Source organism: Mus pahari, chromosome 4 (assembly GCF_900095145.1).
Source record: "Mus pahari chromosome 4, PAHARI_EIJ_v1.1, whole genome shotgun sequence".
NCBI lineage: Eukaryota > Metazoa > Chordata > Mammalia > Rodentia > Muridae > Mus > Mus pahari.
Window position 1 is genome coordinate 51,448,640 of NC_034593.1, and position 12,852 is coordinate 51,461,491.

Below are 12,852 nucleotides of genomic sequence, written 5' to 3' on the forward strand. Positions count from 1 at the left end.
CTCAGTATCTTCTATCCATCAAATGCTTTCCTATAGGAATAGGCACATTCTGTCAAGTGACACTTTAGGAATGTTACCTTTTCTGACAAATGCACAGAAAGGAACTGCACACAGTATGATTTTATCTAAGGTGCCCTCCTCCAAAGGCCCATGAAGGCCTCCAGAAATGGTCCTAACTTCCAGACACCTTGGATTTCAGGATCGACAAGACTAAGCAGTAACATCTGTATGGTAAGGGACAAGAATATTATAAGACAAAATGCCACCATCACCCCAATGAGACCAATTACCTATGATGATCGAGCTGCAATCTGAAGCAGGTGTAAACATTGTGCGGGAAACAAAAATTGTTTTAAATATTCTTTTAGAGAGATAAATATTTTAAGAATAAAGAAATGCCATTACATACATTTGGGTGTTCCCTTGAATGTAAAAGAGCTAGGGAATGTAGCTCAGTAGTACAGTCCATGTCTAGCATGTATAAATAATTGATCAGCCGATGTAATGCTGCTGCTGACAAGAAGCAGGCCTGTAATCCTAAAATTTAGGATTTGGGCTGGGCGGTGGTGGCGCACGCCATTAATCCCAGCACTTGGGAGGCAGAGGCAGGCGGATTTCTGAGTTCGAGGCCAGCCTGGTCTACAAAGTGAATTCCGGGACAGCCAGGGCTACACAGAGAAACACAGTCTCGAAAAAATAAAAAAAAAATAAAAAAAAAAAAATTAGGATTTGGAGGCAGGAGAATCAGGTATTCAAGTCTATATCTGGCTTCAGTTAGGGTTATATGAGAATCTCTTTAAAAACAAAAAAGGGATGTAGAATTCATATTCATACCTGCCAAGAGCAACAATTACGGGCCCCTTTTATATCTCACCAGCCAAAATTCGCCCTCCCCCCCCCCCCCCCGGTACCCTGTCAGTGTATGCACACATCCAAGATGGTGGTGGATCCAGTGGAGAAACAGGGTCAGCTCTCCTCTCCAGAATGGGCGCAGGCGCTGGCTGCGCATGCGCATCCCGACTTCCCTCGCCGACCTTGGCGGAGCGCGCCTGCGCAGTGGGGAGCAGTTCGTGGCTAGGTTTTGGGCTGCAGTCTGGGTCTGAAGGCGGCCGGAGCGGCTGTCTCGGGTAAGATGAGGCTCCTGCTGCTTCTGCTGGTGGCGGCGTCGGCGGTGGTCCGCAGCGAGGCCTCTGCCAACCTGGGCGGCGTGCCCAGCAAGAGATTAAAGATGCAGTACGCCACGGGGCCGCTGCTCAAGTTCCAGATTTGGTGAGTACGCGCGGCCACCCCCGGCCGCCCTGCCGGGGCTGTGCGCTACCCGAGGCCCCGGCTTCGCGGCCTAGCTGCCTGCTGCTTGGCTGGCTGGAGAGCGCGGAGCCGGCGCCGGCCCCGGCGCCTTCCGCACGGGCGGCCGGGAGTCGGGGCGCTTCGGGCGGGCCTCCGCTTCCCTTCCGGGCGCTGCCCCCGGTCCTCGGCTCTCTCCGGAGGGCTGCCGTGGGGCGGCCGGGCCGGCCTTTCCGAGGTGGCTCCGCGGCTCGGCGTTGCTGTGCGCCGGTGGCGGGGCCGGGACGCGAGGTGGAGCCCGCCGCTCCTAGAAACCGCAGCTCCGCTCGGTCTCCGCGGCGCCCGCACGCCTCCCCGGCAGCTTCCCCCCCTTTAAAGATCTTGTTCATTCATCGGAAAAGGAACGGAGCCCGTCAGGTTTCCGACGTCGGTTAGTTGGACTTTGTTGCTGCTTAGTTGAACATTAAAAGCAGGACAGGGATCCATTTTACTAAGGCAGCAGGGGGTTGAGGAAGCTTTGAAAAGCTCCGATTAAAAAAAAAAGACCGAAGAAAGTGAAACCTCAAAAGATGTTTTCTCAGGATGGGGTGTCAGATTACTAATTCTTTTCAGAATCTGGATACTTTTCAGTCTTGTTATTGGGGGGGAATTCATTTAACGCCGACTTTTAAAAACGTGTACCAGTCTTGTTTATATTTGTACTTAATCATTTTGCTTAATCACTGAAGACGAAGCAAAAATTTAAAATAAAAAAAAAATGTGGCATTTAATCCAGAGAATCAGGAAATAAGACGGGGAGGTGTTAATTTTGGAGTGAGAATTGGTGACTTCTTTCTGGTTACAAGTCATTGGGACCTTTACTACTCTATGCTGGTATTTATTACATCACAGATAGCTGCTGTTCCACTGACCAACACCCACAGCTCCTCATACTTTTTTTTTTTTTTTTAAAGAAGGTGGTAGCTATTTTACCAGCTGACTATATATAGTTAATGTGTTGGTTAGGATTTAACTAGGTTTAAAAAAGACTCCCCCCCCCCCATCATGTGAGGGATTCCAAATCTACTGCATCGACTGTGATGCAGTATTTGGACTCGTTATAGTTTTACTATGTGCATTTTCCTTAAAGTGACACCTGAAATATCAGTGGAGTCAGAGGATCAAATATTCAAGATTATCTCTGACTACCTAAGTCAAAGCTAACGTGAGCTACCCCAGTCTTTGTCTCAAAAGACAACATGACAAAACCCAAAACAAAAACAGCAAACCGAGCTTTTAAAAACCCTTAATTGTTGTAGTTGAACCTTTGATGTTTAGTAATTCTTTGTACTTTAGGGACAGATTTGTTTAAAATGTCAAATGTTTGTTTTACCATCATCCCAAGCACTTTGATGTTTTAGAATATATATACACCAGATAAAGCTTTATTATAATACCATACCAAGTAGTTAAATTTAGCTTGTTATTCCCTAGAGATTAATCTTCATAGTAAAGTGAATATTATTAGGCTTCTGGTTTTGACTCGAAAGTTTGGGAAGAGAGAAGAAACTAATATAGTTGAACATAAACACATGAGAAAAAACAAATTTGAAATTTCAGTGCCGTAAAACTCAGGTTTTCTTTTTGTTTTTAATCAGCTTAACAGTTCTGAAGTTCATTTCAGTGAGTTTTGTGTTTTATTTATTGTAAGTACTTTTTCTCAGATAATATTTGCCAGAGCTCAGCATACCTACCTTTTGGTGTGTTACCACTTTTGCAGTTGCTAATAGAACAAAACAGCAACACAATGCATAATGGAATTGAGTGTGAAAGAGATGCAGCTTATGACCAAGTTCTGTGTTCTTGTGCCTTTCCAACAATGTTCATTCAGTATCTGCTATGTCAGTGGCTGTCTTAGTTAGGGTTTTTACTGCTGTGAACAGACACCATGACCAAGGCAACTCTTTTTTTTTTTTTTTTTTTTTTTTTTGGTTTTTCGGGACAGGGTTTCTCTGCATAGCCCTGGCTGTCCTGGAACTCATGTAGACCAGGCTGGCCTCGAACTCAGAAATCCACCTGCCTCTGCCTCCCAAGTGCTGGGATTAAAGACACATGCACCACCTTAACCGGCCCAGGGCAACTCTTATAAGAACAACATTTAATTGGGACTGGCTTATTGGTTCAGAGAGCAGTCCATTATCATCAAGGCGGGAACATGGCAGCATCCAGGCAGGTATGGTGCAGGAGGAGCTGAGAGTTTATCTTCATCTAAAGACTGCTAGCAGAATACTTCCAGGCAGCAAGGATGAGGGTCTTAAAGCCCACACCCACAGAGACACACCTTCTGATAGTGCCACTCCCTGGGCCAAGCATATACAAAGGAACACAGTAGCTAAGATTTCATGGTGTTATTGATTTCATACTGGGTATTTTGATGTTTAAATACTGAATGTTAAAAAGGAAATTCTCTGATCAGACCTTGGTCTGAAGTCCTGTCTCACTTTCCTTCCTCTGGCTTTATATGGGTCAGTAGTGTATTCTGGGAGCTGCCCATAGGCACAATGGGTCTTTATTTTCTCTAAGAACACATGATTTAACAATCTATTCAGATCTGCATTTGCTACAGTTTAAAGAGGTTACTATTGCTCTTTACAGTTAATACTCCCTTGAGCATTAGACAATTGAATTACGGAGAATAGTAGATTATATGAAGTTAACCCTTCAGAACATTAAAATATGCTGAATTTTCAAATTAGCAATTTAATTATGGCTATATTTCTAAGATAGCTAGCTCCTGCTTGCAATTTTTCTGAGATAACTGAAGCTGGCATTAGGAAAATAGATTTTGGGCTGGAGAGATGGCTCAGTGCTTAAGAGCACTGACTGCTCTTCAAGAGGCCCTGAATTCAATTCCCAGCAACCACATGGTGGCTCACAACCATCTGTAATGGGTTCTGATGCCCTCTTATGGTGTGTCTAAAGACAGCTACAGTGTACTCAGATACATAAAAATAAATCTTTAAAAAAAATAGATTTTTTTTTTTTTTTTTTTTTTTTTTTTTTTTGAGACAGGGATTCTCTGTGTAGCCCTGGCTGTCCTGGAGCTGACTTTGTAGACCAGGCTGGCAAAAAAATAGATTTTTATTTAAATGTATGCTGTCTCAGCCTTTGCTTTCATAGTAGGGTAGAAAGAAATTGACCATGTACTTGAGGGCCTTGAGATGCTCAGCAGTTGAGAGCTTGCTGCTGCCCAAGTTCCCAGCTTCCATGTCAGGCCGTTTATAACCTCCAGTAACTCCACCTCAAGTGGTTTCTGATGTCTCTGACTTCCACAGCCATCTATCTATCTATCTATCTATCTATCTATCTATCTATCTATCTATCTATCTATCTATCTATCTATCTGTCTATGTATGTATCTATCTATACTCCCTCCTTCTCTATAAATACACATCATTTAAAAGTCTTTTTTTTAAAATTTTTTTAAAGATTTATTTATTTATTATATGTAAGTACACTCTAGCTGACTTCAGACACTCCAGAAGAGGGAGTCAGATCTCGTTACGGATGGTTGTGAGCCACCATGTGGTTGCTGGGATTTGAACTCAAGACCTTTGGAAGAGCAGTCGGGTGCTCTTACCCGCTGAGCCATCTCACCAGCCCTTAAAAGTCTTTTTAAAGACCAAAATTGATTTATATAAATCCAAAACTGATACTGATCAAGACTAGCAAAATGCTGAAGTGGAGACATTGTGGATCATATTGGTTAATTGACACTTGGTATTTGCATACTTTAGTATTTCTGAGCCTACTCTAATATAAGTGGAGACATTGTGGATCATATTGGTTAATTGACACTTGGTATTTGCATACTTTAGTATTTCTGAGCCTACTCTAATATTTGTGTTGCACAGAATTAAATTCTGTGCTCTCGTGTTTTTCATAGGCAAAACCAAATTAGCACATAAAATTGCAATTCTGTTAAGAGCCATAAGGGAAAGTTTTAATGATAGGAGAGTCCCAGTCTGGCCCAATCAAGGTTTCTTTGAAGAAATGAACTTGGGCCTGAGGGGGAGGGGAGGCAGGGAGTTGGGAGGAGAGGAAGGAAGGGAGGGGAGCTTGTCATTTTTCTTCAGGTCTTCAGGAGCCTCATCTTGTTTATGAGACCAAGACTCAAACTTGAGACACACAAACCTGGCACACACCATCATTCCTGTCTTTAGTTAGTGTGAGGGATTGAACTCAGGTCCTTTTGCTTGCTTGGCAAGCATTTTCAAAGCTGAGTCATCTCCTCTGCCCTTGAACAGAGATCTAATAATGAGATTTGTTTCTATAGGGCTTTGTAGGCCTTATTGTAGGAAAATATACTTTGCATGAGAAGCCCAAAGCTATTACTGGCTTTAAAGAAGGAGTAGAATAGGCCTGAGGTTTCAGTTAGCATCAGAAAAGCCATCTGGATTTATTGTAGAAAAGGTGTCCCAGAGACAGAATGAAAGGAGTATATTTATAAGGGAAGGGCTTTTAGAGTTGTCCAACTGAAAGGTGATAAGACTTGGAACAAAACATAGTAGTGGATATGCAAAGAGGTTAGAGGGATTTTGCAGCTTGAAGTGTTGAATTATAGTTGGCCTTCTGAATCTGTGAGATCCACATCTGTGGATTTAGCCAACCTCTGATTGAAAATATCTTCATGGTGGTGAGCGGTGGTAGTATTGCACTGTATCAGCATTCTCCACACAGTAGAATGCACAGCTAACTATTCCATTGTGTTGAGTATTAAACACAATGTTGAGTATTCACGAGTGCAGGAAGGTATAGGTAGGGTGTGCAAGTGCTGTGCCATTTTGTATTAGATCTAGGCAAGCACCTGTCACAGAATTCCCCTGGGAACTTGAAAGACTTGTATCCTCCTGGATCCTTCTTCCCCTAACCCTTTGCTGGAGTATAGATGCTGGTTCCAGTCTGGTAGGCTATTACCTGGCTGGCCTCTGCTTAACTCAGAAGTGCTTCTATGTGGGACATGCTATGTTCTTGGCCTCCAAGCCTCCAGTTTTCACTGGAATGTACCAGTACTATTTTTCCTGTGCCCCTCATACTCTGATGCACCTGTACTGCTTAAATCCTTCCAGTGTTTCTCTTTTTGAACATCTGAGGCTGCAGATAGGGCTCTGGTTAAGAGCACTGACTACTATTCCAGAGGTCCTGAGTTCAATTCTCAGCAACCACATGGTGTCTCCTAGCCAGCTATAATGGCATCTGATGTCCTCTTGCATACAGACAGAACACTCATAAATAAATCAGTCTTTACAAAACAACCCCTGCTGGGATATCGAATCCTAGGATGAGGTGCTTTGCAGAGGTGAGTGTAGCTATCCCGTCTCTCAAGCCTTAGCTCTGTGAAGTTTCTAGTAGTTGTTTTCCAGAAGCAAACTTTAGGTAATTTTTCTTAATTTTGGTCTTTCTGTTTCCCTCACAGTTTTTTCTTCCAGCTCTTCCATTAGTCACAGTCCTTGTTAGTATTGATTGTGCTCCATTGATGTGAATTTCTGTGGTTTCAGACTTTGAGTTAGAATTTGATAGAGGCTATGTACTAGAGACTAACTGTTTTACACATTTTGGGGCTAGCTGTGATGGCACATACATGCCATCCCAGTGTGTAGGCAAGTGTGAAGACACCCGAGGCAACTTACTGTGAGACCCTGATCCAAGGGGAGGAAGACTGGGGAACTATTCTGACCCAGTGTTTTCCCAGCATAGTAGTAGTTTAGTGTTGTAGGTAATCTTGACTGGTAGAGGAACATGAGAAGCGGGGAGTATCTGAGGTTAGACTCCAGTAGTGGTTGTAAGGATGAAAACAAAGCCAGTGCTTTGCCAGTGTTCTGTGGCCTGGCACCACAGCATTTGCTTTCAGGTGCCACAGAACTTCTGTTAAACTTAGCATCTGCTGCTCACAGGCAGGCTCTTCCTTGTGTGTAGGTCTCTTTCTCTTTGACCAGTTCATGTGGAAGGTGTATTCTGTGTGGAGTTACCTTCATGTTGTGACTTACTGCTCAGATCAGCCTTAATGTTCAGTACGTGAATCCATGTTTATTATTGCCAGATTTTCTGATAAAGAGGCAGGGGTAGAGATGATTTTGGAAAAAGGATAGAAGCCAGATAGTTTATGTCCTGAGAAAAGAGTGGTAGGAAATTACACATAACCGTGAAATTACAGCTATATTTCCACTCTAACAGGTGTTTGATTTATGTGCTGCTTCGTGGGCTTGCTTATGTGTTACCTTATAATTGTTCTCCAGAGATTGCTGTGTATTTGTCTCTCTCAAATTAGATTGGAAACTCCTTCAGGAGACTAAGAACTGTACTCATTTAAAGTACTGTTATTTTTCTAGTAATAGGGAGAGTCATTTTCGTACATACTCTGTGTCACTTTTACATGGTTATCTTCAAAATGCAGAGAGAGTTGGATAGTACAGGTATTGTAATTAGCCCAGGGTGAATGCTGTGTCAAAGGAAGTTGATGGGCTTTAACTGTTGATAGTTGGAGAGCATATTTCCTGACTCATTCGTCATGGGCTATAGTCACGTGTGGAGGTCGGAAGAACAGCCTTGGAGAGGTGGTTACCCTTCAGCATGGGCTGTAGGAATTGAACACAGGTCATCGGGCTTTTGTGAGAAGTACTTTTTACCTGCTGAGCCATCTCACTGGCCCATAACAGTTTTTACTGTCCATCCATTGGAAAAATCCTTGGCTTCATTGACCTTTGAGTAAATTGGACAGTGGAATTAGATATGTTTGTTGATGGGCTGGCATAACTTGGTCTCCAATCATGCTGTACCGTGTATTAGTCTTATGACCACCCTTATTGAATCTGCTCAAGTCTAAAGCAGGGAAGGCAAAACCTCACAGGGTTGCTTTGTCCTCGGGCTTGCTTCTTTGACCAGGTTTGTGGGAAGTCAAAAGAGAAATAAGATTTGAAAGTAGTTGCTGTACATGTTGTCCATCTTCTTGTCTTGTCTGTAGTTAAAATGCCATTTTTACTGTCTGCATTTACCCCAGTGTGCTTTTAGCTTAATTTTTAAAAATTTTAATTAGAGTGTGTACGTGTATATGTGTGTGCACGTCGTGTGTGCCTGCACACGCACACGCATTCAAATGATTGCTCTTGCACAGGCACTTGTGTCACGTGGCTCAGGCCTGGCCGCAAGCACCTTTGCCTGCTGAATCATCTTGACCAGATTGATTTTTTTTGATCCAGTTCAGGTCTTGAATTCATTACCCTTTGGAAATAATCTAATTCAGAAAGTCATGTATTTACAAAACAATGAGTTCATGGGAGCTAATGTAATAATTGGTATAAGCAAGACTGCTAATACTCAAAGCAAGCATGTGACGTCAATGTGATATCAGGGACACCGGGGTGCTGTGCTAGAGACTCCTCTGAGCTCTGTGCCAACCGAGGGGAGGTTCCGTGCTGGCAGTTCTTAAATTGGTTCAGATTAGACTTTAACCAACCTGTTGGGAGACTTAGCGTGAACCAAATGCAGTAACCAGCACACTTCATTGGCTTAGGGCTGGGGTGGGGTATGGACCAGCATGACTTTTATGAGAAACGTTTTTGTATTTGCGTGTGATATAGTTGATTTAGGAACAGAGTTAAGCAAATCAAAGGTTTCTTACTTGAAAACAGATGAGATGTGATGAGAAATGGAGCATTTGTCGGCTGTAGTAGTGTGTTTTAGGAAGATTGTAAATTTAGGGTTAGGAAGATTTCATTGGAGAGTAAGCAGACTTGAAAAGTTTCTCTGACGTTTTACAGTTATCTCTGTAGACTAAATACTTCTATCTGAATATTGTCAAATTCACAGTCCTTTAAATGAATTGAACCTATCTATGTCAGTGCTCATGCTATCGGTATGCAATAGGCTCTTGGAGCACTGATGAACAGTAATAGATGGGCCTAGGCTTCAAAGACAGTATATTTGGGGAGAATTCATGCACACTATGGAACTGGAAACCTGTGGAAACTTAGGAAGTTAGAAAGTTTAGATTTAGGAAGTCTAGAAATGTCTCTTGACCATGCTATCCCAAAAGACCACATGTTTTTCCAACTCTACAGTTTAGTTGTCTGACTGGGTACCAACTATTTTACTTCTCTCTTCTCTACTATATCACTAATTGTAGCCACATACCTACTTCTACTAAACTCACACTGTTACAAGTCCCTACCTCTCGGTGCCTCCAAATTAAAGGGTAAAACTTGGCCAGGCTAAGTGTGTAGTCAGTGGAGTCCTATCACAAGGAAGGCTCTAGGTTTGCCCCTAGCACCTAGAGAGGAAAAAAGGAAGGAAAGGAAGGGAGGGGTTAGGGAAGGGAAGAGTAGCTAGGGAGGGAGCAAAATCTCAAGCCTTTATAGTTTATAGGAAAAACAAAATCTGATTTCTCCCAACCATTTTTTTTCTTCTGTCCCCTCTGTTCTCATTTTCATAGCCCACATGACAGAAGAGGTCCTACTTACAGGAGATCCATCATTGCTCATGTTCCAGAAATGCACGTCTACCAGATGATAGCTTGCAGTTTCTCTAGAAAGAATGTGGATTTTTTTAAAAGTTATTCTCTAAGTAATATTTAATACCAGAATCTTTGGAGGACATATAGTAAAAAGTTTTCAGTGGGATCGAGAAGAGAGAAATATATACATTCTATTAGGGAAATACAGATGTGAATCAGAAACCTGTCAGGGAGGCCTTCTCAGATTTTTGAATTCCCTAATTGGTCGCTCACAGACCCTGCCGCCCTTTTTGTTCTGAGTCACTTTCTGAACGCCTTAGGTGCATATCCAGGGCTTTATGTAAGCAGTTCTAAACTGTCTCTGCCACTTGCATTTTAGTCAATATTTTCTGTAGTCTTTACAGAGGATCAGTTGATGTGAGGGTTTAATCTGCAGGTATATGTAAATTGGTGTTTGCTGTTGCCTAATACAAAGCTTGAAGTGTACTGTTATAACTGACTGATTTGTTGGGGCATAAACATACAAAGTTTATAAAATGGGGGTTAGAGGGGAAAACAAAACCTGCCCTGTATCTATCGTTCAGTTAGTCATTAATTTTAAAGGATTTTGAGAAAAAATTTTAATCTGATAATAATTCATAGACTTTACTTGACTTTAAGTCTAGATACATTAGGAATACTTAATGGAAACATCTTATTTCTTGGCAGTGTATCCTGAGGGTACAGGCGGGTGTTTGAGGAGTACATGCGGGTTATTGCTGCTTGTGGACGTTGTACATCGTGGTGCGCACTAGGCTCCGCACCACGATGTTACATGCGGGTTATTAGCCAGCGGTATCCAGACATCCGCATTGAAGGAGAGAATTATCTCCCTCAACCAATTTATAGGTGAGTGAATTTCAGAAATGTCAATATAATCTTTGAACTTAGAAGTTTGTAAATAGGTTCAGTCACCCTTGCTGGTTCTTGTAATTTCTTATTTGCTTATAATAATATACAGAGAATACTACTTTGTAAATAACACATGGGATGAAAACTTTTAAAGATATATTTCTTTATGTAATTTATGTTGGGAAATTAGGCTAAGATTGAACCCAAGTTGTTATCTGAGCATGCATCTTACCACTGAAACTTACCCCAAACCTCCCACATTTTCTAGAAAATCAGTGATAATTGCATTTAATATAATTAGTAACTTAGATTTTATATGCAGAAAATGTCTTTTCATAAACTTTATTAAATTTCAAAATAGATAAGTTGTAATTTCTGATTAATTTGTTTCTTTTCTTTTGATAGACACATAGCATCTTTCCTGTCAGTCTTCAAACTAGTATTAATAGGCTTAATAATTGTTGGCAAAGATCCTTTTGCTTTTTTCGGCATGCAAGCTCCTAGCATCTGGCAGTGGGGCCAAGAAAATAAGGTATGTGGCTTTGGTGGCTGTGGGCCGTTAGGGTTGTAGTGACTGTGACTCTGTGTGTGTTGGGGGGAGGGCGAGTGCTTTGGAGAGTGAGTGTGTGTGAGGTTGTGTGTGTGCATGTGTGGTTGTTGTGACTATTTTGTCACTGTTAGTGATTGACCTGCCATATGTTCTGTTTTAACTTGCACCATTTTCTGTTTCTGGGGAAGCCCTTAACTGCCTTTGGCTTCACTTTGCATAGTGAATGCTGAGTACCTTGAAAGGCATTCATCATCATAACCCTTTGGTTTCTCAGTAAAGCCTAGGCACACACCTATTTGTCACTGGATTTTGATTATAACTTAGATCAGACCATATCTAGCAGAGCATTTCCATGTAATGCAGCCTTTTGTACCAAGTATGTAGTATTAATGGGTATGTGTTCCCATTAATTTGTTATCGAAACTCTTAGGATTTATCCTTTGACTTTTCTGGTCGAGGAGGGCTATTTGACAAATTGCTGCAAAGGATATGAATACAGTTGGGAATCGTGTGCTATTTTTTTCATTTGGAGAATTTTGTAGCATATAGTTTTAGATACCCCCCCTTTTTTTTAAGCATGGGGACAGTTAGTATTCAATAGAGAAACAAGCTGTAAAACCTCAGCAACTGGCTGGAGGGGTGTCGTTTAAGCTGGTGTGGAGGTCAGACCCATGATTGGTCAGCAGCCATATTTATGGTAGGGAGGGAAGCTTTAGAGAAAGAGTAAGAAAGTCCAAAGTGTTCAGGAGGACATGCTTACGGCAGAGAAAGGAGAAAAGGGAGAAGTTATGCCTTTCTCAGTGTTGGCCTTTCTTACTCAGTCAGGTGGACAGTACCTGCATGGCTGCAGCCTGGAGTCTTCTGCCCATTAGTCTTCTTATCTTTTTACTTGAAATCTTTTTCCCTGGAGTTGTTTGCCATCGTTGGAAATGGGGCTAATTTTGTAGACGCTTCCCTTATAAAGCAAGGTTCTCTGGGGAGTGCTCTAGCTTTGCCCTTTAGTTCAAGTCTCAATATCTTTAACAGATTCCCATATGGTTCTTCGAGGACAAGCGTTGTTAACATAAGCATCCTTAGGTGTCTCTAGGGGAAGTGCATTTCTACCCCGTTGTTAGGCAGATGTGGGTGTGCAGCTGAGTGCTTACTTGTGTATCTATAGCACGCACGCTGTGCTTATTGCATTGGCTTCCTGGTTGGCCATGGAAGAGCCAAGAGAGTTAAAGATAGAGATTTTATGACAATGTCTTTTGTGTTCCTATAAAAAGCTGTGGCATCACCTACCACCTGGCTCAAAAAAAAAAAAAAAAAAAAAAAGGCAGGCCCTTTCTCTTACAGACCTTTCCTTTAACATCTTCAACATATCTAACTTATAGTCCAGTATTAGTCCAGTAAGTTCACTTAGTTAAAGCACAGTGCCTCTGCTCTCTTTTTGAAAAGGGTAGTTTTTGCCTTTGAAAGGCGAATGCATGTGCTTCTGTATGCTGGGGCACTCTAAACCTACAGATGGTTTTAAAATGATTTTTTTTGGGGGGGGAGGTTCGAGACAGGGTTTCTCTGTGTAGCCCTGACTGTCCTGGAACTCACTCTGTAGACCAGGCTGGCCTTGAACTCAGAAATCTGCCTGCCTCTGCCTCCCAAG

At 42.1% G+C, this 12,852-nt stretch overlaps 1 protein-coding gene across 1 annotated transcript in view; it reads left to right on the top strand.

Moving 5' to 3' along the window:
* The first annotated feature begins 1,060 nt into the window (after positions 1-1,060).
* The window catches only part of Selenot (selenoprotein T), a 31,853-nt gene continuing 20,061 nt past the window's right edge, over positions 1,061-12,852 (top strand). Inside the window, exons 1-4 of the mRNA XM_021196917.2 lie at positions 1,061-1,269; positions 10,481-10,517; positions 10,587-10,660; positions 11,069-11,195. Of these exons, the coding sequence (XP_021052576.1) occupies positions 1,133-1,269; positions 10,481-10,517; positions 10,587-10,660; positions 11,069-11,195 (375 nt within the window). The 5' untranslated portion in view covers positions 1,061-1,132. The remainder of the gene's footprint in view (positions 1,270-10,480; positions 10,518-10,586; positions 10,661-11,068; positions 11,196-12,852) is intronic.